Below are 27,034 nucleotides of genomic sequence, written 5' to 3' on the forward strand. Positions count from 1 at the left end.
CAAATCAAGTTTATTTTATATAGCCCTTCGTACATCAGCTAATATCTCGAAGTGCTGTACAGAAACCCAGCCTAAAACCCCAAACAGCAAGCAATGCAGGTGTAGAAGCAGTCTTGACTCAGTATGATATATGGACCCCATCCTTTCCATGTGATACAGAATGGATATGATTGTGAGTAAAAACTCCAACCAAGAGGCAACATTCACTTTTAACAAAGAAGCAGGTTTATCAACTTCCACTCGCCTCCGAGTTGCTGAATTTCCTCTCCACTTCGCTTCTCAATTCATTGACCTTGGAAAGCAAGGTTGGAGAGCGTTTCCTTCCCATTCCCGATGAAAAAAGTTGACCACGATAAATGAGTAAGCAGTGCACGGACTTCTCTCTTTGAGACTTTATTGGTTTCAACTCTAGGGTAAAATCTTGGGAACCAAGGCTACAGAAAGCACTTGGGGATAACGATGTGCAGAACACTGCAATGATCTCCCTAGGGTTATATATAAAATATACACACAATTTGCATCATACACAGACAGTGCAGACCATCGTAACCTGGCCAGACCGAGTTCCCAGACAATCTTTTTATTATTAGTTTACAACCCAAAGACCGAACAACTCCGGTTATGCTTCGCTTGTTTGTGTTTTTCCTTTTGCAGAAAAGGAGCAGAATCGGTATTTGAGCGGTCCTTTATGGCAGGTACAGTTACGACACTTACAGTTGTAATCCAGGATACATTGCAAAAAGTGCTTCAGGCTACATTTCAACTTCAAATATCACACATGACAAACCAAAAGTCAGGAGACTGATTCGTTAGTTTGAGTTTGTTTTACTTTTTTTTTTAATGCAGGTCCCACTCCCTCACTTAAACCTTGTGTAGTTAAATCTTCTTCACAATAACTGATCCATATTGCACTCACTATAGTCAGGTCTGTACAGCACTGGGCTATACCAGACAGTCTTTGCAGATGCTTCAGTTTTACACACAGTATGGGGAAGGAAGGACAATGTTTTGGATCATTTCATTTTCTGAGAGATGGACACAAATAGTCAAATCAATAACGGTAAACCAAAAAAACAATTTAGGTAGTTAAAAAAATGGCTGCGTCTAAAGCTTTCATCCTGCCTACACACCAATAAATAACTCAGATGCCATCTATCGACTGTAGCTAGGGGAGGATGGTGTTATGAAGACTGGTGACTGCGTGGACAAGACAGGCGCCGTTCCTACATCCACATTAGCATCCCACTTAGAATGTAATCTTGTTCACTAGACACTATTAGAAGCAGACAAGGTTACTTAGAATGAAGCAATGCATTGGCTAGTTTGGACATGCGACTGTAGACGCAGATCCCAGTTCACCACTCCCCCAAGCAAACCCCTGCCTCGTTAGCCTACATACAAGAGACAGGTGTGCAGAGTCATAAAATGAAAAAGTTGGGCCGCTGAAGAATTTTGATGACAGATTCAGACACCGATGAAAAAAAGTTGAATACAGAGAGAAAAACAGAATCACTCAAAATGTATGCCCAAACCACACAACTACACAGGCAGTAGGCACAGAAACAAGACACTATGAAACTCATGATTGGTCTAAAGTGAGGGGCTCATACGAGTTCTCAAACAAACTACTACACACTAACCAATGGGAAATAAAATTAAAAAAAAGTGAAATAAAAACCCATTTCTACAATTTTGTCGGAGAACATTTGTTTAAACGTCATCTTCTATATAGAGCATTGTCTAACATGTCCTTATGATAGGCGGAGTAGAGGGATAAGCTGGCATAGTGACACATCATGAACTTGACAAATTCATCAGGACAGTCAAGCATCTAGAACAATCTTTTTGTGGTCCGAGAACTACTTTTCTCTTCAGTGATAACATTGACATCAGTAGGACAAGATGTGTTGCATTTCTTACATTTTACCAAAGGGGATACGCAGCGCTTGCATATGCTGGTATTGATATACATTGATTCGGGAACATTGCAGTTCAACCATTATAAAATGTCATCATACAGTACATTAACATGGAGTGAATAGCTTGGACTTAGATAGGCGTGACACTGAAGCAGCTTCATTTTCTAATGAGACAAAATCTCACTTTTTGCCATTCTCCTCACAGTTGTCCTATCCAACAGGATTCATCTCAAATTGCTCCCTATTTAGTGCACTACTTTTGACCAAGCTCTTGTAGTGCGTTAGAAAGAGAATAGGATGCCATTTGGGAGTCATGTTCTGTCAATCACAAGTGCATGGTCCTGAAGATGTGTTCTACTACAGCATTTTAGTCCCGTAAGAAACAAACGTCAAAGAGAAAGTAAAAATGTCAGTGCTCAATCTAATTGTACAATAGAGGACAGTAGTGTATTTGTATACCTTTGATAAAGCTTATTTTAATCTAGACAGGAGGGTTAATTTGATGATATACTGTACATGGATAATCAGGCTAGGATGCTTCTCAGCAGATTTTCCAAACTTTGTCTTTTTATTTTATTTTTTATTATTATAATATTTTTTGGGGAGAACCTGCGACAGCATACATTCAACATGGCAAAGTGCAGACTAAAACCTTTTAGGACATTAAATGGACAAACTGCTGTGCGACAGATCAAATGGAAGAGCTACGAGTACGCGTTATTAGTTACATGTTGTTCATTTCGCCAGGCGCCAAGATCGCACTTTTATTCGATTGTTTGATTTTTGTCTTTTGTCTTGTAAGGAAATCAATTTCATTCAAACAAAAAGGATCAGGAAAAAGAACTGTACAGCCTGTGTCTATTTCTTACACATATATATAGATTATAAACGTTGATACTGGATGAATCGTCCCATGTCATGTGACAAGTTCTGTGTAGTGGAATGCCAGCTCCTGTGGGTGATCTTTGCATCTTAGTCTGACTGTGAATATGTTTATCTTCTTCAGCAACTGAAGGACAAAGAGAGACAGAAGACAAAATGAGTGGAGGTAAAGCAAGACTTGTTTAAGCTTTGGCTGGTCTATAAAAAAAACAGGGTCGTGTTCAGTAGTAAATCTGTTTGCAACGGAAAAAGAGTATCTGTGTTCTTATTGGACAAATTCAGGTAGTGCCTCTCGGTTTCAAAACATTTCCTACCCAACCGAACATCCGACTGGCTCAGTAAAGTCTTCTGAGAGGCCTCGACTTACTTCTTGCTCCTTCATTGCGTGGCCCCTCCTCCTCTGATGGCGGTGGGCTGGTTGTTGAAGAGCCCAGACCGGTTGACGTTGGGGTGGGTGGGGGATGCCACAGGGGGCTGGCCAGGCCGGATAGGTTTGGCTGGGGAGGACAGAGGCACAGCAAAGTTTACATACCATCAAAGGAACACTAATGGCATCACTATTTAGCGTCTGAAAAGACCAAACTGTAATGTAAGTGTATTTATAGTATTATAGACCAAAACATGATGTCAGGCAGAACAAAGGACAGATCTCTCAGGGGGGAAAAACGAGCGTTAAACTTTTAAAATCAGTGTGTGTGAATATGAATGACTGTGTGTGTATGAATACACGTGTTTATGCTCCTCACCGATCTGAGCAGAGTGGCCCCTCCTGGCCATGTTCTTAGCCCTGACGGCCTCCTTGATGCGGTCCACCTCCAGCTGGTAACGTTTGCGGTCGCGTGCAGCGTTCTCTTTGGCCTCCTTCAGGGCAGACTCCAGGGCCTTGACCCGCTCAGCTGTAGCACGCAGGCGCTTCTCCAGTTTAGGAAGCTCACAGCGCAGGTCGGCATTATCACGCACCAGCTAGGGGGGGGGGGTGTATAGTGAGCGAGCGAAATGGACAGAGGCCAATCATACAGGATTCACTCACTAATTAATTTGTTCTTTCTTTCAGTCACATTGCAGTTGTCCTTGGTATCTTTTCGATGTGTGACGAACATTTGTGTTGACAGAAGAGTACTTGTATCTTGGGAGTAATTTGGCATGTCTGTAACAGAGCCTTCCATTACAATAAAGGGCTCTGATCTGTGCCACAGAACGAACAGGCATAGAGCCCATTACGGCATCATTGAAATGAATGGGAACGTGCATTCTGCTCATTCTAATTATGTGGTCTGTACCTGCTTACTGACTTCAGTGAACCATACCATTCGATCATAGCAGGATACTTCTCTGCCATGGAAGAACTCATAACATCAGATGTATGCGTTTGTTTACCTGTTTGTGGACCTTTGTAAGCTGTTCCAGGTTGTTCTCCAGAAAGGAGATCTTCTGTTTCTGAGCAGCACTGCCCCCTGTATCATCAGAGTCCATCTCAGCACTCTGCAGAAAACATACATTATTGCAGAACATTTCGTTTAACAGCACATGTATCATTCACTCGCCATCCATTTATCATTTATGAGACACACGCTTCTCCATTTTCTGTGAAAGGCACCATTAAAGCCACAAGTTCAGAGTTTGAAATGAGCACTGGGAAGCAGTAAATTAATATACCACATTAATATGCCTTTCACTGACCCATAGACTTTCAAGGTCAGAATGTTGGTACCACCAGCTCATCACAAATATAAAATACCACAAATATCACATTTGTGACTCAGAGCTGATAAATAGGACTTTTAATCTAACTTATTGAAGTGATCCAGGGTCACGCGTTCTCTCCTCTCCATCTTATCTATGTGAGCCAGCTAGAGCCTGAAGCCCGAGGGTTGGTGAAGAACCTCATAATAGTCTCTGAATCACAGCAGCATAGCGTCTCCGTCCTAAATGGCACCCTATTCCCTATATAGTGCACTACCTTGGAGCCTATCAGCCCTGGTCAAAAGCAGTCCACTATAAAAGAGAATAGGGTGCCATTTGGGACACAGACAGCATCTTATTTAAATCTTTACCTTTGAAGAAGAGAACTACAGGCTGACCTAGTTACCAAAGCCTCCCTCTTTTGTCTGGTGCGGAGGTTCATTAAACATTCAACAGGGTAACAGGCCAGAATTGGAAGGGAACAGTTTTATTTAACGGAAAAGTCTACACCTGTTCTATTCGGCGCATGCAACATCAAATTGGATTTGAACGTGGATCCCGCACTGTCCAGGTGATGATGGTACTGTGCAATGTAAGGGCAATATTATGTGAACATTGTTCATTACATAGGGCTGATAAAGTAACTGATTCATATGGTTCCTTCTAGGTCTTTCTAAAATGCTAATATGGGGGGGGGTGCATCTCTCGCTTGTAAAAAGCTAACACAGTGTGCTTTACCTTCTTGACTCTGGTAGCCAGGTCCTGAACAAACAGCTTTCTGAGGTTGTGTAGGGTCTGGAGCTCCTTAGCCACAGTCTCCTCCAGTCCCTTCAAGTCTTGTCTGGCCTGCTCTCTCCTGTCCTGCATCACCCTGTAACACACACACAACCAGATCGGTGATTCCCCATTGCCACGTCACCGCTGTTCATATGGCTGCAGACAGTCATTTATTTCTTCTCATTTATGCAGAGAAATCAGCTAAGGACAAATGATAGTGTGTGAATACTGATTGTGTGTGTACGATGGCAACTGGATCGGTGTTTACGCACGTGAGCTCGTGCAGCTTGCGGCTCTTCTCCTGGTCGGTGGACTTGAGCTTCTCGTGTTCCACCCTCAGACGCTTCTGCTCCAGCACGATCTCTTGGTTCAGACTGGAGAGAGACAGATACAGACATAGTGAGACAGAATCTAACTACAAAATAACAGCTGTTCCATGTGTCGTCGTTGCGTCCGATGGGCCTCAAGGATTTATTGTGCGCGCGTGTTCTCTTACTCCTGCAGCTCAGTGATGAGTTTCTCCTTGCTGTCCAGCTCGTCTCTCAGGCTGCTGATCTGTTTCTGATGGGCCTCACGGTGAGACTGGATCTGATGCTCAACCGCCTCCTAGGAACAACAGACATTTGGTATATATTTAGTATATATATCCCATACAGGAATCAATTATACAATCATGGAGAATCTTGTAGACAAATGCAACTGATTACAAACACAAAAAGTTAGAATAATCTGAATGACCAGTTATCAAGTGAGGAAAGAATAGCCTGTCAGGAAAAATCCACTGTTGGTCATACCTTTACTTCAGTGGCAGTTTGGACCTCGTTCTCCTTCTCCATAGCCTGGACTTTCTCTGTGAGGGGAGAAAAGTAGGTGTGTGTCAGCAATCATTTCACCACTAGACAGTGATATACTGTTCAGGGCTTGACATACAGGGCAGCCCGCTGGCCCGGGAAGGTTTGGGGAAACCCCCCGGGCCAGTTGATCATCCCTGTCCGTGGTCCGCTCAGGCTAGTGGAAAAAAATATTGAAATAATACCATCTATAATCTAAGCTATAAAATGTATTCAAAAACAGATGGATTCCCGAAGCTGTTTGTTATTCCGATTATTTATCACACGGGCACTGCACACATATAGCCTATAATCTGTCGGGCAGAGAGTGTGCAGCTCTCAAACAGCTGGTTGTTGTGTGGAGCAGCTCACCGAAGACCGACAGCAGTAGGGGCAGGAAAGATGTTCAAAGTTATGATATATACCAGTAAATGCTAAGGCAAGAACGCAAACCAGGTATTTAAAAAGTTCAAAATATTGGTTGAATATTTGCGATGCGCAATTTAGTCATCTTGGAATAGCCTACCTTGAAAATTTGACATTTTCTCTAGGCTATTTGGTCCTTGAAAAAGACATTGAAAAGTTATGGTAGCCGATTTTGAAGTTCTACAGCTCCAATATATACTAAACAAAAATATAAAAGCAACATGTAAAGTGTTGGTCCCATATTTCATGAGCCAAAATAAAAAAGACCCCAGAAATGTTCCAAATGCACAGAAAGCTTATTTGTCTTAAATTGTGCTCAAATTTGTTTACATCCCTGTTAGCGAGCATTTCTCTTTTGCCAAGGTAATCCATCCACCTGACAGGTGTGGCATATCAATAAGACGATTAAACAGCATGATCATTACACAGGTCCACCTTGTACTGGGGACAATAAAAGGCCACTTTAAAATGTGCAGTTGTCACAGCACAATGCCACAGATGCCTCAAGTGTTGACGGAGCGTGCAATTGGCATGCTGACTGCAGAAATATCCAACAGAACTGTTGCCAGATCATTTAAAATGTTAATTTCTCTACCATAAGCCGCCTCCAACATTGTTTTAGAGAATTTGGCAGTACATCCAACCGGCCTCGAAACCACAGACCACGTGTACCTACGCCAGGCCAGGACTTCCACGGCCGGCTTCTTCACCTGCGGGATCAGCTGAGACCAGCCACCTTGATAGTTGATGAAACTGAGGAGTAGTTGTGTCTGTAATAAATCCCTTTTGTGGGGAAAAAAACTATTCTGATTGGCCGGGCCTGGCTCCCCAGTGTTTGTGCCTACGCGCTCCCAGGCCCACCCATGGCTGTGCCTCTGCCCAGTCATGTGAAACCATAGATTAGGGACTAATAAAAAACATTTTTTTTTTTTTTTTTTTTTTTTTACATGTACTGATTTCCTTAAATTAACTGTAACTCAGGAAAACCGTTGAAATTGTTGCATGTTGCGTTTATATTTTTGTTCAGTATAATTATTCTGTAATTTCATTTCAGGGCTCGAAACAGCAAGATGTAGCAGCTTTACTTTGTTTCCTGTCATTTCTATTGAAGGGTGTTGCGCTGACCTGTTGCGCTTATTATGAGCAATATGACTTTGAAGCCAACATTCGACTTGGTTTTCCATACAAAGCGTTCTATTACAAAGGAACACCTTTTTTGGTCGCTTCATTTTAAAACATGATGCAATAACATCTCAAATGGCGAGTGACTAGCTACCACATGGACAGGCTTCATTAGAACGTTTGTGTCGGGAGCATGCTGTCTATTTAGTAAGGCAATGCCCACATTGACATATTTTAGCATGTAAAAATAATGTGAATCTCAATACATAATGCCATTGGATAGGCCTATTAAAGAAAGTATTATTCTTAGTGGTAACGCATACTTTTTTCTGCATCATTTTCTTTTTTTCTATAGGCTATTACAACAATAACAAATAAAATGTAGGTCGTTGAAAATTACAATGAAGTCCTTGAATTTGACTTAATGTCTGTATGAACCCTGTATAGGCTCCTTGCTCAGCCCACAAATGAAAGATAAAATCACCTGCTATTGAAATTATGAACACATCATTCGCTTTCCTGTCAGATCTTGACCCGGTATTATTATTATTTTTTATTTTTTTTATCGGGCCAGTAGCTTTCAGTTGGCACTGACCCGGTGTGCCACTAGCAAATTTACCTGAATGTCAAGCCCTGCTGTTGAAAAGCTGGGTGTCAACCTGTAGCCAAATGTGTCCGGTTTGTAAAAATAATATTTAAAAATACACATTTCAATAACGAATGTGTGATGTGCCATCTTGGGGACAGGTCTTCCTCGGTTAAGAGGGATCTTCCTATTTGAATAAAGGACGAATAAATTATTTAAAAAAATGTAAAGTTGTAGTCACCCTGAGTGCTGATCTTGACCAGCTCCTCATTCAGAGAGTCTACGTTCTCCTCCAGCTGTCTCTTCTTCTGCTCCACATTCTGAAGGTACTCTGTCAGGGACTTGATCTTAGCCTCGTGCTTGAGGAGGAGACAGCGAGAGAAAGTGAAAAGGGTGCAATAAATGGAACCAGGATTGAATCCATTCCATTTAATTCAGTGAATTCAGGAGGTAAACTGTAATCACATTCCCAATCCAAATTTTCCTCATTGCTTTTCATTCAATTAATTGAAATAGACGTGATTAGAATTTAATTTGAGTGACAGCCACCCTGTGACACCCTCCCCGAGCCCTCTGTTCCAGGTGACGTCAACGATGGTTACCTGGGAGATGCGTAGCTGACAGGCGGCCAGCTCCTTCTCGTTCTCGTCCATCTTCTGGTTGCTCTCGGCCTGGGTGCTCTCCAGCTGTTTGCTGCGTTTCACCATGGTCTTCACCTCCGACTTCATCTTACTGATGTACAGACGAGCCACCGTAAACTCCTCGTCTATCAGACCACTGCCCTCGTGTTGCTGGGAGGGGGAGAAAGGGGGAGGAGACGAGGTAAAGGCACAAATGTTAGACTCAAATGTCACCGTGCAAAAGACATACACCAGACAGTTTAACTAATGCATCAGACAGTTTAACTAATGCAAGGTTTAGGAGGAGGTTACGTATATTTGGGATGAGGTGAGGTATGGTTTGGGATGAGGTGAGGTGAGGTATGGTTTGGGATGAGGTGAGGTATGGTTTGGGATGAGGTTAAATGGTACATATAAGAGCCACACAGGCTCCCCCTCTTCCCTGGAATTCCACAAAAGTATCCCAATCCTGGGCTTCCCTTCCATGACTGGCTGGTGTGGCACTGAATGAGGTGTACCTTGATGTCGTTGCTGCCCACGGCGATGCCTATCTCTACCAGGTCTTTGAGCAGCGATGACATCATCTCAGTTACCCTCTTCTTCTGATGGTTGGTCATCTCCTTCAGCTTCTGCAGCTCAGAGTCAATGGACACCAGGATACTCTGCGATAGTTGGCACATAGTGATCAACAAAGGTGAGTTATATTTGTGAATGACGTTGTTCTTTCTCCTTTTTTAAATAAAAGTTATCAAATTCCCAACATGTAACATTGTGTAACATGTAACTTAAAATAAAACCAACCGATTTCTGGTTGAGCTCCTCACTGAGAGCCTCAAACTCCTTGGTCTTGTTTTCCACCTCCTGACTCTTCTGGTCATAGTTAACAGCCAGCTCCTCCAGGGCCTGAAGCACCTCCTTCACCTCCTCCTTGGACGCCTCATTCTCAGACTGCAGACGGTTCAGCTCCACCTGCAGGTTGTCGTGGTCGCGACGTGACGAGGCCAGCAGCTGGAGAAGGAACAGAGTTTTGTTCAGTAGGGAGAAAACGTTTTGAAACAGGTAGGTGGGAGGTATTACCTTGTCCAATACGTATTAACTTGGCCAATAAGATGGATGTATGCTTTCTGTTGCAGAACATTATACTATGTGCCCTACTGAACACAACCCAGGCCTGGGAGTAACCATTAATAAGACCCTGAACATTCATCTGTAATTAAAATCCAGTGTACTGAAGGCTGAGTTGAGAGTGTTAAAGCTCAGCTACATCGTAGGATTGTCAAACGTTTGAGTGTCGGAAGTCAACCTCTTTTGTGTTCACACCGCAAAGACCTTGGAAGTCGTCAGCCACTCAGCCTTGTTAAAATACTCCAAACCAGAAGGTGGCAGTAGCGTTATCCGTGCACATTGGTCTGGATTCCAAGCTATCTGCGCTAATGTTGCTACTTTGTACAAAGCTAGCTAGCTAAGGACACTGCACTAACAGGCAGCTGTTTCATGGAAACTAGCTAATCCATTGTGATTTAATTATGTCAATACTAGCTACAGTGGTTAGCTAGTTTGGAGGAAGTATTTAGTGTTTTGTGCATTGCATCTGTGTACTTTGCTATATGGGGGTTTGTGCTCTTTGATTTGGTCAAAGACAAGATGTTGGCAACTGACAAGCATTGCGGTTCTACAAGTAGAATCGGTAGGTTCATCGCTACCGGGTCAGCATGCAGCAGGTACCACTTCTGTTCTAGCAAGAGAAGGGAGGGCCTCCCACTGTGATTAGTACATATCGGCAGTCTATCGGTAGTGAGATTCTCATTATGTTTCATGCTTTAGGATGTCAGATTCTCCCCAGGCTGAGCAGCAGGCTGAGATGTGCCTCTTTAACTTAGCTGTGTCTGGGTTAACAGTCAGCTAACAGCTTGACCCCCTCTCTGGGCCCCGATGAGCCTATACAGGCAGATTGATGGCATAGTTAACAGAATGGCCCGGCAGGGGGGCAGTAGATGCACGGCAGGGGGGGTGCAAAATAGGGGGGGTGGGGGGTTCACCTCCTCCTGGTCCAGCATCTGCTGCTTCAGTTTCTCTGCCAGCTGGCTCTGCTGGTTGATCTCATCATCCTGTTGGAGGGAGAGAGAGAGAAGAGGGAGAGAGAAAGGAGGGGGGAGAGAGAGAGATAGTAAGGGTGTTTTTGAGACCAGTGTTGTCAAGGAAACCTATATCGTCAGTAAAACATATTTTAAATGACTACGTGATTGAAATCTGTATGGCACACTAGGGTTGCAGTGTGATGCTCTGCTCTGCTCCCTTACCTTATCATCCAGCTGCTTGTAGAGTTTAGACAGCTCAGCCTCGCACTTCTCTTTCTCTGCGTCAGTCAGCTTAACCCCTGGGATGCTGGGCGAGGGGGTCATCTTTTCATTATTCACCACGTTGTCTAGAGCCTGGACCTCAGCATTAGCCTTCTCCTTGTCAAACTGCTCCTCCACCGGCACACTCTCACCTACAGGACGCAGCACAGAGGGATGGAGGGATGAAGGGAGGGGGGGAGGGATGCAGCCATGGAGAGGGAGACAACACAGGGTTAGAGACATGGCGTAAAATTAACACCCGCCAAATGCGGGTAGATTTAGGTATTGGTGCGTAAGAATATCTATTTTACCAGCCATGTTCGCGGGTGGTGAATTTGCAGTACTCTACAATACAAGCATTACATTCGCAAGTAAAAAGTACAAAGTTAATAATGAGCACATGTGCGAATCGTTTTGTTCACAAGTTCAGTTGTTTTTCAACTTTAGGACTCAAGTGGCCCTGTTACCACAGTAACCCCCCCCCCCTTAAAGGGGCAGTTGAACATTTTCTCTCATCTGATATTTTGGTTAAAAGCCTTAGGTTCCGAAAAAGGTAATAAAATGTAGCAATATACCACATTACTTCTTAAAAATACATGTCATGTTTTAGAAACATTACAGAGCATAGTCATCTGTTTATTTTAATTGTATTTTTGTTTTTATGTAATTATGGCAAGAAAATATTTTGGCTGTTAAAAGAATCTGAGTGGCTGGTAGATTTTTTTTTAAATCTACTTGCCACAGTGGCTGGTGGACCTTAAAGTACATTGTAGGCCCTGGTTAGAGAAGACAGCTTCTGTAGTATCTACTCAACAGGCAGACCATTTTCTGTGTCCTATGTATTATTGCAACGGAAACGGTTTACTCTAAACGTGATTTCCGTTGCAAAACGTTTAGCTACGGTGTGCAGGGCACTAATGAACACAACCCTGTTCAATCCTAATAGGACACAAGCGTTATTCATGATATAATCAATTATCCTAGAACACCAACTGAATATCTACTTATTTTTTTCTCTCACCGTTTCTCCAGCGGTTGAGTTCGTTCTCCAGCCAGGTCACGGTGCTCCTCAAGGTCGTGTTCTTCGCCTTTTCTCTTTCATACTTCTTCTTCCACTGTTCTGCCGTCAGCTCCACGTTCAGAGACACTGTGTTCTTAATGGTCTTTGCTCTGAGGTAACACAACAGCAACAACAACAAAACAGTTACAACAACGGTTACCTTTCAGAGTGGGAGTGCGTTTGACAAGTCAACCACTTCCGACCACTCAAAGCATATAGACTTGACTGCAGTGCATTCATGCCATTGCTAACATCCTACTAAGCATAGAGAACCAATAATTCACCCGTTCTATTTAATTCTGTGGTACCTTCATTCAATTGACATTTATAACACTTCCGTCCACTGACTGACTTTAACACTATTGGTTCTGAGTCATTTACAGCATTGTTTCTCAACTCAGTTACTAGTAGACATGGGGGTACCTACCCAATCCACACCAGGGTGCTTGGGAAGACTCAGAAGAACATGGTCATGGCAAGATGGTATCCAGCTTTTGTCATATTAACGTAAAACATATATATTTTTTTGCATTTTAGCTAACCCTAACCTAATTCTCCAAACCTGCTACATTAATTATCCTAAACTAAGAGGTGTAATGGGTTAATTTGACAAAAGCTGGATGCCTTCTAGCCATGACCGAAAAACATAGGCCTAATGATCAGTTGTATAGAGGGGGTAGTCCGGGCAGATTAAAATGTTATTGGGGGTACAGTAACCCAAAAAAATATACAGTCCAGGGGCTGAGAGCGTACCTCTGTCCGAACATCAGTGTGGACTTGGTCTCAGCCTCGTTGTAGGCAGAAGGTGAGGCACAGATGACCATGGTGGTCCTACAGTTACCACCCAGAGAGTCCTGCAGGATACGGGTCATCTTACTGTCTCTGTATGGGACATAGGTCTGGAGAGAGGGGGGAGAGCAACATTAGCTTCCCTGTCATTCTTCAATACTAATCGCTTTGTCCTGGAGGGTAATACATTAAAGCCTGGTCCCAGATCTGTGAGTGCCATCTAGCCAACTCATTGTCTCATGTACTAAAAACATACATTTTATAAGTGCCACAGCTTTGACTCACGGTAAGATTGGTATGGTGCTTTTGTGCTAGACACATGCATATTTACCCCACCACCCATACCCCCCCACCACCCTATTCATAATTCCAAAATGTCCTCATCCAATATGTACTCCATCTCCTCCCCTACTGCTAAAACAGCTATTTGTTGACATCTGCGTTGCAAGGGAGCCAAGTGAAGCGTTACGGTCATCTCACCGAGCCTTCAGCCAGAGCAGAGATGACGTTGCCCAGTGCAGACAGGGACTTGTTGATGTTTTTAGCTTCTTCCAGCACCGCACCCTCCGCTCCAGTTTTACCCACCTACACACACACACAAATGTAGGAGATCACAATCCACCCTCATGACAACACTAGCACAAGAGTGTATCACTTGAGATCATATTAGATCAGAAAATTCTAAGATAAACATGGCTGCGTCCTAAATGGCATCCTATTCCCGATTTAGTGGTACACGATATATATATATATATAATTAATAGGGAAAAGGGTGCCAGTGTTTCCCCTGTATTCATTTAGCAGCAGCGCCTGCCGTCACTCAAAATAAATAAAAATATTAAATCCCCCATGCAGTCATCATAATTGTATGTTTAAATCACTATGTCTAACAAATCACTTTTTATTTAATGAAAATAAATCCAAAATATATTTTTCACAATTTATTTCCCTGAGCCTCCTTTGGCCCTTGAAATGCTCCGTTTGATCGTGTGGGTGTTAGGAAACAAGTTTGAAGATATTTACATACACAGCCCTGATTGGCTAATAGGATGTGTAGAGCCACCACCTTAGACCAACGACTGTTCGTCTGGGTATCATAAATCCGTTCACATTGTGACGTCATGAGGTGGGCCAAAAAGGTTTATTCAACCTGAACAAGCTGAAATTCCAGTATTTCTTTTCAAACAGCTTTTACACAAAAAAGGGCATTATCATTTTCAGTGTTACTTCGACCTGTGTGGAAATATCATAATTTAAATGTATTTATTTTTAAACGGGAAGTCAGGTTTAACTGCACGGCCCCTTTAAATATTTCTTCCAGATGTGCTTTCAGTGCACGATTTTTGCAATTAAACCCCTTTTCTACCCGAGTCAGATTAACTCATGGATACAAATTGTAAGTCTGCATGCAGTTTGAATAAAGTTGCTACTTAGCGTTAGGACAATTGTTAACTAGCGGAAGTGCAATGAATGGCTTCCGAAACTACCTTCAAACTGCATGCAGACATAACATTTTGACATTTGCATTTCAGTCATTTAACAGATGCTCTTACCCAGTGCGACTTAATGGACAAATTAGGGATGAGTGCCTTGCTCAAGGACACAGACAAGAGTTTAACTAGTTGTCTCAGGGATTCGAACCAGCGACCTTTACTGGCCCAACGCTACCTGCCACCTAAAATAAATGGTATCCATGAGTTCATCTGACTCTGGGTAAGCAGAAAAAGGGCTTAACTGCCAAAATCTCACACTATCCCTTTAAGGTCAGAGTGACAAATTAAAAAGTATATTTGTTGCAAAATGAGTGAGCAGTGGCGCAAATAAGAGCCACGAGCGTACAGCCACCACTTCCTCCTCATCTCCCTACAGTGCAGCAGCGACCATCAATTACATTTCAGATGGTGTCAACATAATTACATTTTCAAGCATTTGAGTAGAATGTGCTTTTAAAAAGTCCCCAGAAGTGACCTTCTCACAGTCCTTCTAAAAAAGGTAACCCGCGAATCCTAGGGGAAACACTGAGGGTGCTATGTGCACTATGTAGGGGATACGGTGACATTTTGGTTCGCAGCCCATATCTGATTAAGGCAGATAATGCTGCCAAAACACACTAGTCTTAACAAAGAAGATACAGGAGACCACAGAAGACCACAACAAACATAGATGTAACAAAAACTGATTATGAAAGAGGGCCACAAAGCATGTTAATGGCTTTGCTTGATCTTAATGCCATCCTGTGGATTATCATCAGATTAATAATACACAGATTACTGCGGTTGTCGTGTGAGTGATGAGTAACAAATGTGCTGAACACTCGAGGCGATCCAAGATGTGGTGGTACAAGTACGTGGCCTTGTCCAAGCCAGAACAGCCTATAGGGCAGAAGCCTATCACCTATTTCTGTAGCGTGACGCAGCTTGACGTACAAGTACACCCCATGGACAGGATGCTAATCCATGGCCGTCGATGTGGTAGGCTAGTTTAGAGGTTGACCGATTAATCGGAATGGCCGATTAATTAGGGCCGATATCAAGTTTTCATAACAATCTGAATTTTTGGGCGCCGATTTGCCGATTTTTAAAATATTTTTAATACCTTTATTTAACTAGGCAAGTCAGTTAAGAAAACATTCTTATTTTCAATGACGGCCTAGGAACGGTGGGTTAACTGCCTTGTTCAGGGGCAGAACGACAGATTTTTACCCTGTCAGCTCGGGGGATCCAATCTTGCAACCTTATAGTTAACTAGTCCAACGCAATAACGACCTGCCTCTCTCTCGTTGCACTCCACAAGGAGACTGCCTGTTACGCGAATGCAGTAAGCCAAGGTAAGTTGCTAGCCAGCATTAAACTTATCTTATAAAAAACAATCAATCATAACCACTAGTTAACTACACATGGTTGATGATATTACTACTTATTATCTAGCGTGTCCTGCGTTGCATACAATCTGACTGAGCATACAAGCATCTAAGTATCTGACTGAGCGGTGGTAGGCAGAAGCAGGCGCGTAAACATTCATTCAAAAAGCACTTTAGTGCGTTTTGCCAGCAGCTCTTCGTTGTGCGTCAAGCATTGCGCTGTTTATGACTTCAAGCCTATCAACTCCCGAGATGAGGCTGGTGTAACCGAAGTGAAATGGCTAGCTAGTTAGCGTGCGCTAATAGCATTTCAAACGTCACTCGCTCTGAGCCTTCTAGTAGTTGTTCCCCTTGCTCTGCATGGGTAACGCTGCTTCGATGGTGGCTGTTGTCGTTGTGTTGCTGGTTCGAGCCCAGGGAGGAGCGAGGAGAGGGAGGAAGCTATACGGTTACACTTGCAATACTAAAGTGCCTATAAGAACATCCAATAGTCAAAGGTTAATGAAATACAAATGGTATAGAGGGAAATAGTCCTATTATTCCTATAATAACTACAACCTAAAACTTCTTACCTGGGAATATTGAAGACTCATGTTAAAAGGAACCACCAGCTTTCATATGTTCTCATGTTCTGAGCTAGGAACTGAAACGTTAGCTTTCTTACATAGCACATATTGCACTTTTATTTTCTTCTCCAACACTTTGTTTTTGCATTATTTAAACCAAATTGAACATGTTTCATTATTTACTTGAGGCTAAATTTATTTTATTGAAGTATTATATTAAGTTAAAATAAGTGTTCATTCAGTATTGTTGTAATTGTCATTATTACAAATAAATACATATATATATATTTTTTTTATAAAATCGGCCGATTAATCGGTATCGGCTTTTTTGGTCCTCCAATAATCGGTATCGGCGTTGAAAAATCATAAATCGGTCGACCTCTAGGCTAGTTAGTTAATTGTGACCAAATGTTCAAATCAATAGCAGCGTGTTAGGCTAAATGTACAGTACAGTGCCAGTAGGAGAAAGCAGGCATTGTGCAAAAGTGAATGTGATGAACTTGAACACTAAGATTGGAGATAAGAAAAGGGAGGAAACAGAGGAAAAGTAGACTGAGAGAAAGAAATGTTTATGGCCAGGGTTCCCCAACTGGAAGCCCGCGGGGCGATTTTAGTTGGCCCCACAAGTAAAAAAGTTCTATTTCATTTTTATTGTTGGACATAGGACTGTATAAACACCTGCAAATCAGCCAAGTGATTTTAATTTTGGAAATCTGTTCCAAAGTATTCCCACACATAAGAGATAGACTGTATATGAAATGTAAGCAAGGTTTGAAATGATTATGTTTCAGTCAAGTACTATATCTGTTTGGGCTTCTTGCTGTCAATTTTTAGTACACAAATTTGTAATTATGTTCCGGAACCCTAACCATCAAAAAAAAAAGAAAAAATGCCCAAGGCCGAATATAGTTGATGATCCCTGGCTTATGCTACGTCCTGATTTTCCACAAGTGTGACCATGCAATCTCACCGTCATGCATTTTAAAAGCATAGGACTGACGTAAGCACAGACTGTAATGAGTTACAGCCATTGTAAAATCCATGCAAAAAAAACACTTCTGAAAAAGGGTGAATGACCGGAACACAGGCACAGAGGAAGGAAGGCACAGAGAGAAAAATTAGATGGAGACGTACTTTTTCGCTCCCGGCCAAATCGACGAGGTAGAGCTTGCCGCTGAGTTTCTGCTCTGTAGCAGTGTTTTCCTGCTTCACGTTGATCTGGAAGATACTATGACTTCTGGAGCTGTGCTCGTTCATGTCTGGAACACACACACAAGCGTTAACACACAAATCTAATGCCAACAGCAACATTTATTCATAACTACGGTCTACAGTTTTTCCTGGTTCCTGGTCAGAAAAACTCCCGGTAATAATTATGTAATGGATGTGTAATTGCATCCCAAATGGCACCCTATATTTTGCATCCCAAATGGTACCCTATCCCCTTATGGGCCATGGTCAAAAGTAGTCACAATCAATGGAATAGGGTGCCATTTAGGACGTAGCCTGGCACCGCTGTGTGAGATTGTCTTGGTTGATCAGGAGATCCATTGAGGAGGATGATGAACCCATGAGAAGCAGCAGGGACTGTGTTGTACTGACTCACTTGTGACGGCAACGTGCCGGTTGGATTTGCCCTCGTCAATAGTATCCATGACCTCGTCGGGGCTGCACACAAAGCGCTCGGTACACCCCTAGGGACACACAGAGAACCAAGGAACAACAATTTCATTTGACACAGTAGACGTTCATAGACAAAGAGGCGATTATGGATACATTTTTTGTTAACATTGGCATTAAAGTCGAGGACAATCCGGAAGTTAGATCGGTATTTTAAGTCCTTTAACTTTCTCCAAACAACTCATCCGAAATAGCACCCTATTCCCTATAGTGCACTACTTCTGACCAGCGACCATATATCAAAAGTAGTGCACTACGAAGGGAATTGGGTGCCATGTGACTCACAACCATTCTTCCAATTGATCTATAGGCAATCCATCATTCTCTTCATCTACTGAACTGTATTATCGATTCATCCCCCTGACCAAACGTTCATGAATCTATCTATGGTACCATTATAGATGTTTGGCTCACTTGACCATAAATAAACCTGTGCCTCACCTTGACATAGGGCACCCTGTTCTTATCCTCATGTACAGACAGGTTGTTCTTTGTTACTGCAGAGAGGGGAACAAACAAAAAAGTTATTCCAGGTTGTTGACCAACGTTGTAACAAGGAATCATCACCAGGCAAGCGCCTGCATTTAAAGGGATACTTGGCATCGGAGGCCCTTTATCTACTTGCTCCCGAAAGGCGCAGCGGTCTAAGGCACTGCATCTCAGTGCTAGAGGCATCACTACAGACCCTGGTTCGATCCCGGGCTGTATCACAACGGCCGTGATCGGGAGTCCCATAGGGCGGTGCACATTGGCCCAGTGTCGTCCGTGTTAGGGGAAGGTTTGGCCGTGGTAGACCGTCATTGTAAAATATGAATTTGTTCTTAACCGACTTTAGTTAAATAAAGGTTCAATTAAAAAAAAAAAAAAATCTACTTCTGCAGAGTCCGATGAACTCATGGATACCATTTGTATGTCTCTGCGTGCAGTTTGGAGGAAGTTGCTAACTAATTGCTAGCAATTGCTAGCTAGCGCAATGACGAAGTCTATGGGTATCTCCTAGCATAAACGTCCATTATTGTACTAATGCTAGTTAGCATTGGCTCGCAAAACAACCTAACATCCCCCATATTGGACACAGAGACACACAAACGGTATCCACGAGTTCATCTGGCTCTGGGGGAGTAGATAATGGGCATAAAGAGTTTGGGCAGAATATCACCGGTCACACAGCGTAGGCATGCTCCTCAAACAGTGGTTTGTGTGTGGAGTGAAATAACGGTTTTCCAGCGGAAAAGGGGATACCTAGTCAGTTGTCCAACTGAATGTATTCAACAGAAATGTGTCTTCCACATTTAACCCAACCCCTCTGAATCAGAGAGGTGCGGGGGGCTGCCTTAAATCGACATGTCTTCGACACCCGGGGAACTGCCTTGCTCAGGGGGCAGAACGACAGATTTTTACATTGTCAGCTCGGGGATTCGATCCAGCAACCTTCCGGTTACTGGCCCAACGCTTTAAAACCTAGGTTACCTGCGTGCCGCCTCTATTTGCTAATAGAGTGGATACAGATATGTCTTTTTCCCCCTGCACATTTAATAATGGCCCATTCTGTGCAGGGCCATTCTGTGCAGCCTCAGGCAAGGAACAGAGGGACTATCAAATCATCAATAGCCTAACATTTCAATTTCATCTCCCTGAAAAGATGGAACTTATATTACAACAAATATTATGGCTGACCTCAAATGTGCTGGTTGATAATATACCTGTATTTATGGGAAAGATGTTTGAAATAGGTATTTTGTCTTTTATGGAGTTATCAGAATTGTATGGGAAGGTCTGCTCAATCAAAAATTACAACCAATTGATTACTGCATTACCACACAAATGGAGGCAGCAGGTGGCAGCGGGAGGAGGTAGCGAACTGGTCTGTCTGCCCAATATAAAAGGATCAAAACTGGCGGAGGAATAAAAATAGGAAATTGTAGCAGTTAAATTTGAGGGCCAGGATGTTGACAGCTGTGCCATACCGATTGCAAAATAGTTGTGAAGAGATTTTTGATGTACCGATTCCATGGTATGAGTTGATATATAAAATGACGCAAAATTCATGCTTTTCAGCTAAAATTATTATATAGAATTCTTGCCAACAACAACATTTTGAATATTTGGGGCATACAATCATCGCAGCTCTGCAGATTTTGTTGTGAGGATACAGAATCAATAGACCATTTATATTGGTATTGCCCTCAGGTAGCCTGTTTCTGGTGTCAGGTTCAGGAATGACTGAAAATGCTTAACATCAGCCTCCCATGTGGAGCAGTGGTCTAAGGCACTGCATCGCAGTGTTAGCTGTGCCACCAGAGATTCTGGGTTTGAGCCCAGGCTCTGACGCAGCCGGCCGCGACCGGGAGGCCCATGGGGCATGGTGCACAATTGGCCTAGCGTCGTCCGGGTTAGGATGGGTTTGGCCGGCAGGGATATCCTTGTCTCATCGCGCACTAGCGACTCCTGTGGCGGGCCGGGCGCAGTGCACGCTGACCAGGTACTAGGCTAGGTGTACGGTGTTTCCTCCGAAACTTGTGTGGCTGGCTTCCGGGTTGGATGGGTGCTGTGTTAAAAAGCAGTGCGGCTTGGTTGGGTTGTGTTTGAGGACGCATGGCTCTCGACCTTCGCCTCTCCCGAGTCCGTGCGGGAGTTGTAGCGATGAGACAAGACAGTAACTACTAACAATTGGATACCACGAAATTGGGGAGAAAAAGGGGGTAAAAAGAAAAAAAGAAAAAGAAAATCAATCTAAAATTGACCCTAGAAATAGTACTGTTGCCTAACCTGAGGCCTCGCGAGTGGTGCAGTGGTCTAAGGCACTGCATCGGAGTGCTAGCTGTGCCAATAGAGATTCTGGGTTCGAGTCCAAGCTCTGTCGCAGTGACCCACGGGGCGGCGCACAATTGGCCCAGCATGGTTAGGGGAGGGTTTGGCCGGCAGGGATGTCCTTGTCCCATCGCGCACTAGCGCCTCCTGTGGCGGGCCGGGCACAGTGCACGCCGACATGGTCGCCAGGTGTACAGTGTTTCCTACGCTTCCGGGTTGGATGGGTGCTGTGTCAAGAAGCAGTGCGGCTTGGTTGGGTTTCGGAGGACACACGGCTCTCGAACTTCGCCTCTCCCAAGTCCGTACAGGAGTTGCAGCGATGAGACAAGACCAATTGGATACAAATTGGGGAAAAAAGGGGGTGAAGAAAAAAAAAAAATAGTACTGTTGGGAGATCTGGAGAGACCGGGTCAGTCAATTACTAATACTCTTAGTAAAAGTATTTATATTCAACTCGCAATCTGTGGATTCTATTCAATTAGATAGATTGAAATTGTATGTTAAACATCGCAGCATAGTTGAAAGATATATGGTGCATAGAAATCCAAAGAGGGTGCCCAGCAGAGATAGTTGGGATGGGCTGAGGGAAGCTGAGGGTTGGGATGTGGAATTGGAGACAAGTGGGAGTGGAGTTGCTGGGCGGGGGGATAGAATGACGGTCAAAGATTAAAGTTTCTAAAAAATACAAATAAAATACAAATAAAACATCAAAAGTAAGTTTAAATGACACCGAGGGGCAGTGACGTTACATTTCATTCTGGTATGTCTGAGGCTGATGCCGTGCAGGTGTTTGTACACACACACACTCTCATTCAAATGCACACATACACACACACGTAAATAGTGCCATACATGCTCAAACATATTCAGTTGGCCTTGGTGTTATGATTTTTGTTGTCCTTGATGTCTTTTGCATTGTTGTTTTCTGTTTTCCTGTGTCTCTCTCATTTTGTTCATTTTGTTAGTGCATTGGGGACAGGGGCTTGGGGAATGGAAATATTAGATTTTTCTCGGGAACTGTGGGGGGGGGGGGGGGGGGGGGGGTCCTGGAGGGCTGGTGGTCTGGCAGTTGGAAGCGTGGGCCGGTGTCTGATAGATCGCTGGTTCGGGTCCCCGTTTTTGACCTTGTGGGAGGATCTGTCAACGTGCCCTTGAGCAGGGCGTTGACCCTGGTTGCTTCTGTGTGTCGCTCTGGATGGGAGTCTGTTCACCAATCTGGGCTTTATGGGAGAGTGGCCAGACGGAAGCCACTCCTGAGAAAAAGGCAAGACAGCACGTCTGGGGCTTGCAAAAAGGCATGTGAGAGAGCATAAGGCAAAGGATTCTGTGGTCTAATGAGAAAAACGATTACTTTTCGGCCCCAATGAGAAATCCAGGCACAGCTCATCACCATTCTAACACAATTCCTACCGTGAAGCATAGCGATGGCAGCATCACGCTATGGGGATGCTTTTCAGCGGCAGGGACGGGAAGAATGGTAAAGGATAAAGCAAACAATGAACGGTGCCAAATACAGGCAAATCCCTAATGGGAACCTGCTTCTGAGTGCAAACGACCTTAGACTGGGGGTGAATATTTAAGTTCCAACAGGACAATGACCCCAAGCATACAACCAAAGCAACGCTGAAACGGCTTCAGAACAAAAATGTGATAGTCGTTGAACGGCCCAGCCAAAGCCCAGACTTGAATCGCATTGAAAATCTGTTGGAAAGACTTGAAGATTTCTATTCACCACCGCTTCCCATATAACTTAACAGAGCTTCAGGAAATCTGCAAAGAAAAATGGGAGAAAATCCCCAAATCCAGATGTGCAAAGCTGATAAACAAGTATTGACTTATGGGTGTGAATACATTTCTGTATTTCAAATTCGATTTAAATCCATTTAGAATTCAGGCTGTAAGACAACAACATGTGGAATAAGTCAAAGGGGTATGAATACTTTCTGAAGGCACTGTATATCTCCAGAATGGTCAAATGAGGATGCCTGCTGTGCCACAACAAACAGTACATACCATCCAGTAGGTCCTTGATCCTGTCCAGGTAAATCTCAAAATATGAAACCTGCAACAGAGATACCTCTGATTAGAAACAATCCTGCTGTGCAGTGTTTTTTAAATTAGTATTATGTAGCCGATATGGAATAACTAGCTGATCAGCGCCCAGTGAGGGACGGACGGGCAGAATGTACTCGGTCATAAGTTTATTAAAAATGTCCAATTCGCAATAGAAGCACTTGAGGCCAGCTGTGTGGTTGAAGTGCTCCATACCTTGATATGGAACTCTAGGTTCTCATCCATGGAGTAGATGTAGTTGAAGATGTCCTGGACTATTCTGGGGATGATCCCCATACCATCCGGGTCATGGAGGCTACCCTTTACAGGACAGAGACAGGTTCCCGTCAATCATAGAACAGTTGAAAGCAGGGTTGGAGTCAATTCCGTTTCAATTCCGCCATATCAGGAAGTAAACTTAAATTCCAATTCCAATATTACTTAATGCCTTCCTATGAGAAAAATGTGGAACTGGAATGTGTTATCTTCCTGATATGACTGAATTGAAATGGAATTGACCCAAACGCTGGTTGAAAGCATTTGACCAAACACATTAAGCATGTATTGTATAGGCCCTTCGCTCACCTCCATGGTGTGCGTTTTTCCAGACGATGTCTGCCCAAAGGCAAATATAGTCCCATTGTAGCCATCAAGCACATCTGTGTACAGAGGAAAATACATGGAGAACTTATTAAAGCATCATTTTAAACTGCCAAAAGGTTCACACTGCTAGCACAGCACCAGAGCTAGCTACCTGGGCACGCTGTATCCATCCTTCCTTACCTTTAACAATCTTTTGAGCAGAGGCTTTGTACATCTGCTCCTGTGTCGTATTGGACCCGAACACTCGGTCAAACATGAACGGTTTACCCTGTAGGACAATAGGTAAAAGTGAATCAGCAACAAAGGATACCTAGAGTACAAGAATAGCAGGAATGACAAGAAAAGTGAAACAGAAACTTGTTCTAATGTTGACATTTACTTGAGGCCTATTTTCTGTGGTAGCATAGGTTGACTGATATAGCCTTACCCATTATACAAGGTGTGTATATTGTATAGGCCTACATATATATATATATATATATTAGACACTTGACCTCCATTTTAATACTTTACCAATGACCATTATTCTATAATGAACAAATCAACCAACAATTGAAATACCGGTAGACAGGTATTCAAAACAGGCACAAGAGAGATTACATTAGCCGTCCAGCAGGTCAATGAGAAACACTACAGTATACGGTATTCACCACCAGACCAACTCAGTCCAAACACAGCCTTTTCAACATTAGGTTTGTGTCCACTAATGGACTCCTTTGTAAAGAGATCCACTGCACACTAGACCAAGGCTGAGTCCCAAATGGCACCCTCTTCCATATACAGTGCAATTGATGGGACCTGGTCTAAAGTAGTGCACTATATAGGGAATAAGGTGCCATTTGGGATGTAGCCCTGGCCTTTCCCTTCTCAGTGTGACTAAGGGCCAGAGACAGCTCAGAAACATCAGCATCCTCCCTCTGTGTCTCTGGAAGATGCAAAGGCTTTACTGACTGGCAACTGATCAGCAGGGCACTTCAGGCTATTCATTTGACAGCAGCAGCCAACATCAATCATTACAGCTTACATCAGAGGGAGTTCTTTAGGATGACACAGTGTTCCCTCCATCATTGTAGAGGCGGGATTTCTAGAAGCATACTTTACCTTGTTTTGAGAACAATTGTTTTTATTGAGTTAGCCTACTTTAAAAACGGTGCATTGAAAGAGAAAATGTCTACTTTCCTTGGCCAAATGAATGTCATTAAAAAGTATGGGGAAATAAAATGGAATACTCAAACTACAGTGCAGTAGCTAAAACAGTTTGGGAATTAAAAGCTACAGAAGCTTTCCTTGTGGGTAACATTATGTTCATAGGCTATCTGCCAGCATAAATGGAAACAACCTGTATGGTTATTTTGATGAAAAGTTGTGTGCTGCTGACATTCATACTGTATCGCTCTGTGTGAGTGATGGTGTTAGAGCAGCAACGTGGTCTCCGAGCATTTCCTATTATTCTGTATAAATCCGAGACACTCCAGCTCATATGTTACAAATGGCAATTTGTACAATATGTTACGAATTTGCTCAAATGTACAATGTCACAAATTTGCAAACTGTATGATACGTTACAAATTCCAATTTGTTGTTGCTAACATTGGCTAGGTGGCTAACGCTAGCTAGCTCTAGGTGTTAAGGTTAGCCGTTAGGTTAAAGGGTTAAATAAAATGCTAAGTAGTTGCAAAGTAGCATAAAAGGCTAAAGTTGTATGTGATGAGATTCGTACACGCAACCTTTGGGTTGCTAGACGTTCACATTATATGCCCACCCCGAACCAGCAACCGTACTTTTGTTTTTGCCTTAAGTAACCTTCTGTCTTATGTAACCATACCAAACGTAACATATCATCCTAATTTGAGTGACCCGGACTTACATTTACTATGTTACGTCTAGTCAAATCAAATCAAATCAAATTTTATTAGTCACATACACATGGTTAGCAGATGTTAATGCGAGTGTAGCGAAATGCTTGTGCTTCTAGTTCCGACAATGCAGTAATAACCAACAAGTAATCTAACCTAACAATTCCACAACTACTACCTTATACACACACAAGTGTAAAGGGATAAATAATATGTACATAAAGATATATGAATGAGTGGTGGTACAGAACGGCATAGGCAAGATGCAGTAGATGGTATAGAGTACGGTATATACATATGAGATGAGTACTGTAGGGTATGTAAACATAAAGTGGCATAGTTTAAAGTGGCTAGTGGTACATGTATTACATAAAGATGGCAAGATGCAGTAGATGATATAGAGTACAGTATATACATATGAGATGGGTAATGTAGGGTATGTAAACATTATATTAAGTGGCATTGTTTAAAGTGGCTAGTGGTACATTTTTACATAATTTCCATCAATTCCCATTTTTAAAGTGGCTGGAGTTGAGTCAGTATGTTGGCAGCGGCCGCTAAATGTTAGTGGTGGCTGTTTAACAGTCTGATGGCCTTGAGATAGAAGCTGTTTTTCAGTCTCTCGGTCCCTGCTTTGATGCACCTGTACTGACCTCGCCTTCTGGATGATAGCGGGGTGAACAGGCAGTGGCTTGGGTGGTTGTTGTCCTTGATGATCTTTATGGCCTTCCTGTGACATCGGGTGGTGTAGGTGTCCTGGAGGGCAGGTAGTTTGCCCCCGGTGATGCGTTCTGCAGACCTCACTACCCTCTGGAGAGCCTTACGGTTGTGGGCGGAGCAGTTGCCGTACCAGGCGGTGATACAGCCCGACAGGATGCTCTCGATTGTGCATCTGTAGAAGTTTGTGAGTGCTTTTGGTGACAAGCCGAATTTCTTCAGCCTCCTGAGGTTGAAGAGGCGCTGCTGCGCCTTCTTCACGACGCTGTCTGTGTGGGTGGACCAATTCAGTTTGTCCGTGATGTGTACGCCGAGGAACTTAAAACTTTCCACCTTCTCCACTACTGACCCGTCGATGTGGATAGGGGGGTGCTCCCTCTGCTGTTTCCTGAAGTCCACAATCATCTCCTTTGTTTTGTTGACGTTGAGTGTGAGGTTATTTTCCTGACACCACACTCCGAGGGCCCTCACCTCCTCCCTGTAGGCCGTAGGCTGTTTGTAGGCTGGAATCAACAAAATGGAGTCGTGGTCAGCTTTTCCGAAAGGGGGGCGGGGGAGGGCCTTATATGCGTCGCGGAAATTAGTATAACAATGATCTAGGGTTTTTCCAGCCCTGGTAGCACAATCGATATGCTGATAGAATTTAGGGAGTTTTGTTTTTAGATTAGCCTTGTTAAAATCCCCAGCTACGATGAATGCAGCCTCAGGGTGTGTGGTTTCCAGTTTACAAAGAGTCAGATAAAGTTCGTTCAGGGCCATCGATGTGTCTGCTTGGGGGGGAATATATACGGCTGTGATTATGATTGAAGAGAATTCCCTTGGTAGATAATGCGGTCGACATTTTATTGTGAGGAGT

The 27,034-nt window shown here is 43.3% G+C and overlaps 1 protein-coding gene across 1 annotated transcript in view; it reads right to left on the reverse strand.

Moving 5' to 3' along the window:
- Positions 1–809: 809 nt before the first annotated feature.
- The window catches only part of LOC139583755 (kinesin-1 heavy chain-like), a 30,900-nt gene continuing 4,675 nt past the window's right edge, over positions 810–27,034 (reverse strand). Inside the window, exons 2-25 of the mRNA XM_071415192.1 lie at positions 23,786–23,873; positions 23,588–23,661; positions 23,219–23,323; positions 22,964–23,012; positions 18,581–18,636; positions 18,066–18,153; positions 17,594–17,718; positions 13,514–13,618; positions 12,998–13,143; positions 12,206–12,354; positions 11,146–11,336; positions 10,885–10,953; positions 9,647–9,853; positions 9,364–9,507; positions 8,828–9,016; positions 8,467–8,584; positions 6,056–6,111; positions 5,758–5,867; positions 5,534–5,635; positions 5,223–5,355; positions 4,179–4,283; positions 3,548–3,764; positions 3,169–3,298; positions 810–2,928 (exon numbers count right to left, since the gene is read on the reverse strand). Of these exons, the coding sequence (XP_071271293.1) occupies positions 3,180–3,298; positions 3,548–3,764; positions 4,179–4,283; positions 5,223–5,355; positions 5,534–5,635; positions 5,758–5,867; positions 6,056–6,111; positions 8,467–8,584; positions 8,828–9,016; positions 9,364–9,507; positions 9,647–9,853; positions 10,885–10,953; positions 11,146–11,336; positions 12,206–12,354; positions 12,998–13,143; positions 13,514–13,618; positions 17,594–17,718; positions 18,066–18,153; positions 18,581–18,636; positions 22,964–23,012; positions 23,219–23,323; positions 23,588–23,661; positions 23,786–23,873 (2,745 nt within the window). The 3' untranslated portion in view covers positions 810–2,928; positions 3,169–3,179. The remainder of the gene's footprint in view (positions 2,929–3,168; positions 3,299–3,547; positions 3,765–4,178; positions 4,284–5,222; positions 5,356–5,533; positions 5,636–5,757; positions 5,868–6,055; positions 6,112–8,466; positions 8,585–8,827; positions 9,017–9,363; positions 9,508–9,646; positions 9,854–10,884; positions 10,954–11,145; positions 11,337–12,205; positions 12,355–12,997; positions 13,144–13,513; positions 13,619–17,593; positions 17,719–18,065; positions 18,154–18,580; positions 18,637–22,963; positions 23,013–23,218; positions 23,324–23,587; positions 23,662–23,785; positions 23,874–27,034) is intronic.

The sequence above is a fragment of the Salvelinus alpinus genome, chromosome 8 (genome assembly GCF_045679555.1).
Source record: "Salvelinus alpinus chromosome 8, SLU_Salpinus.1, whole genome shotgun sequence".
NCBI lineage: Eukaryota > Metazoa > Chordata > Actinopteri > Salmoniformes > Salmonidae > Salvelinus > Salvelinus alpinus.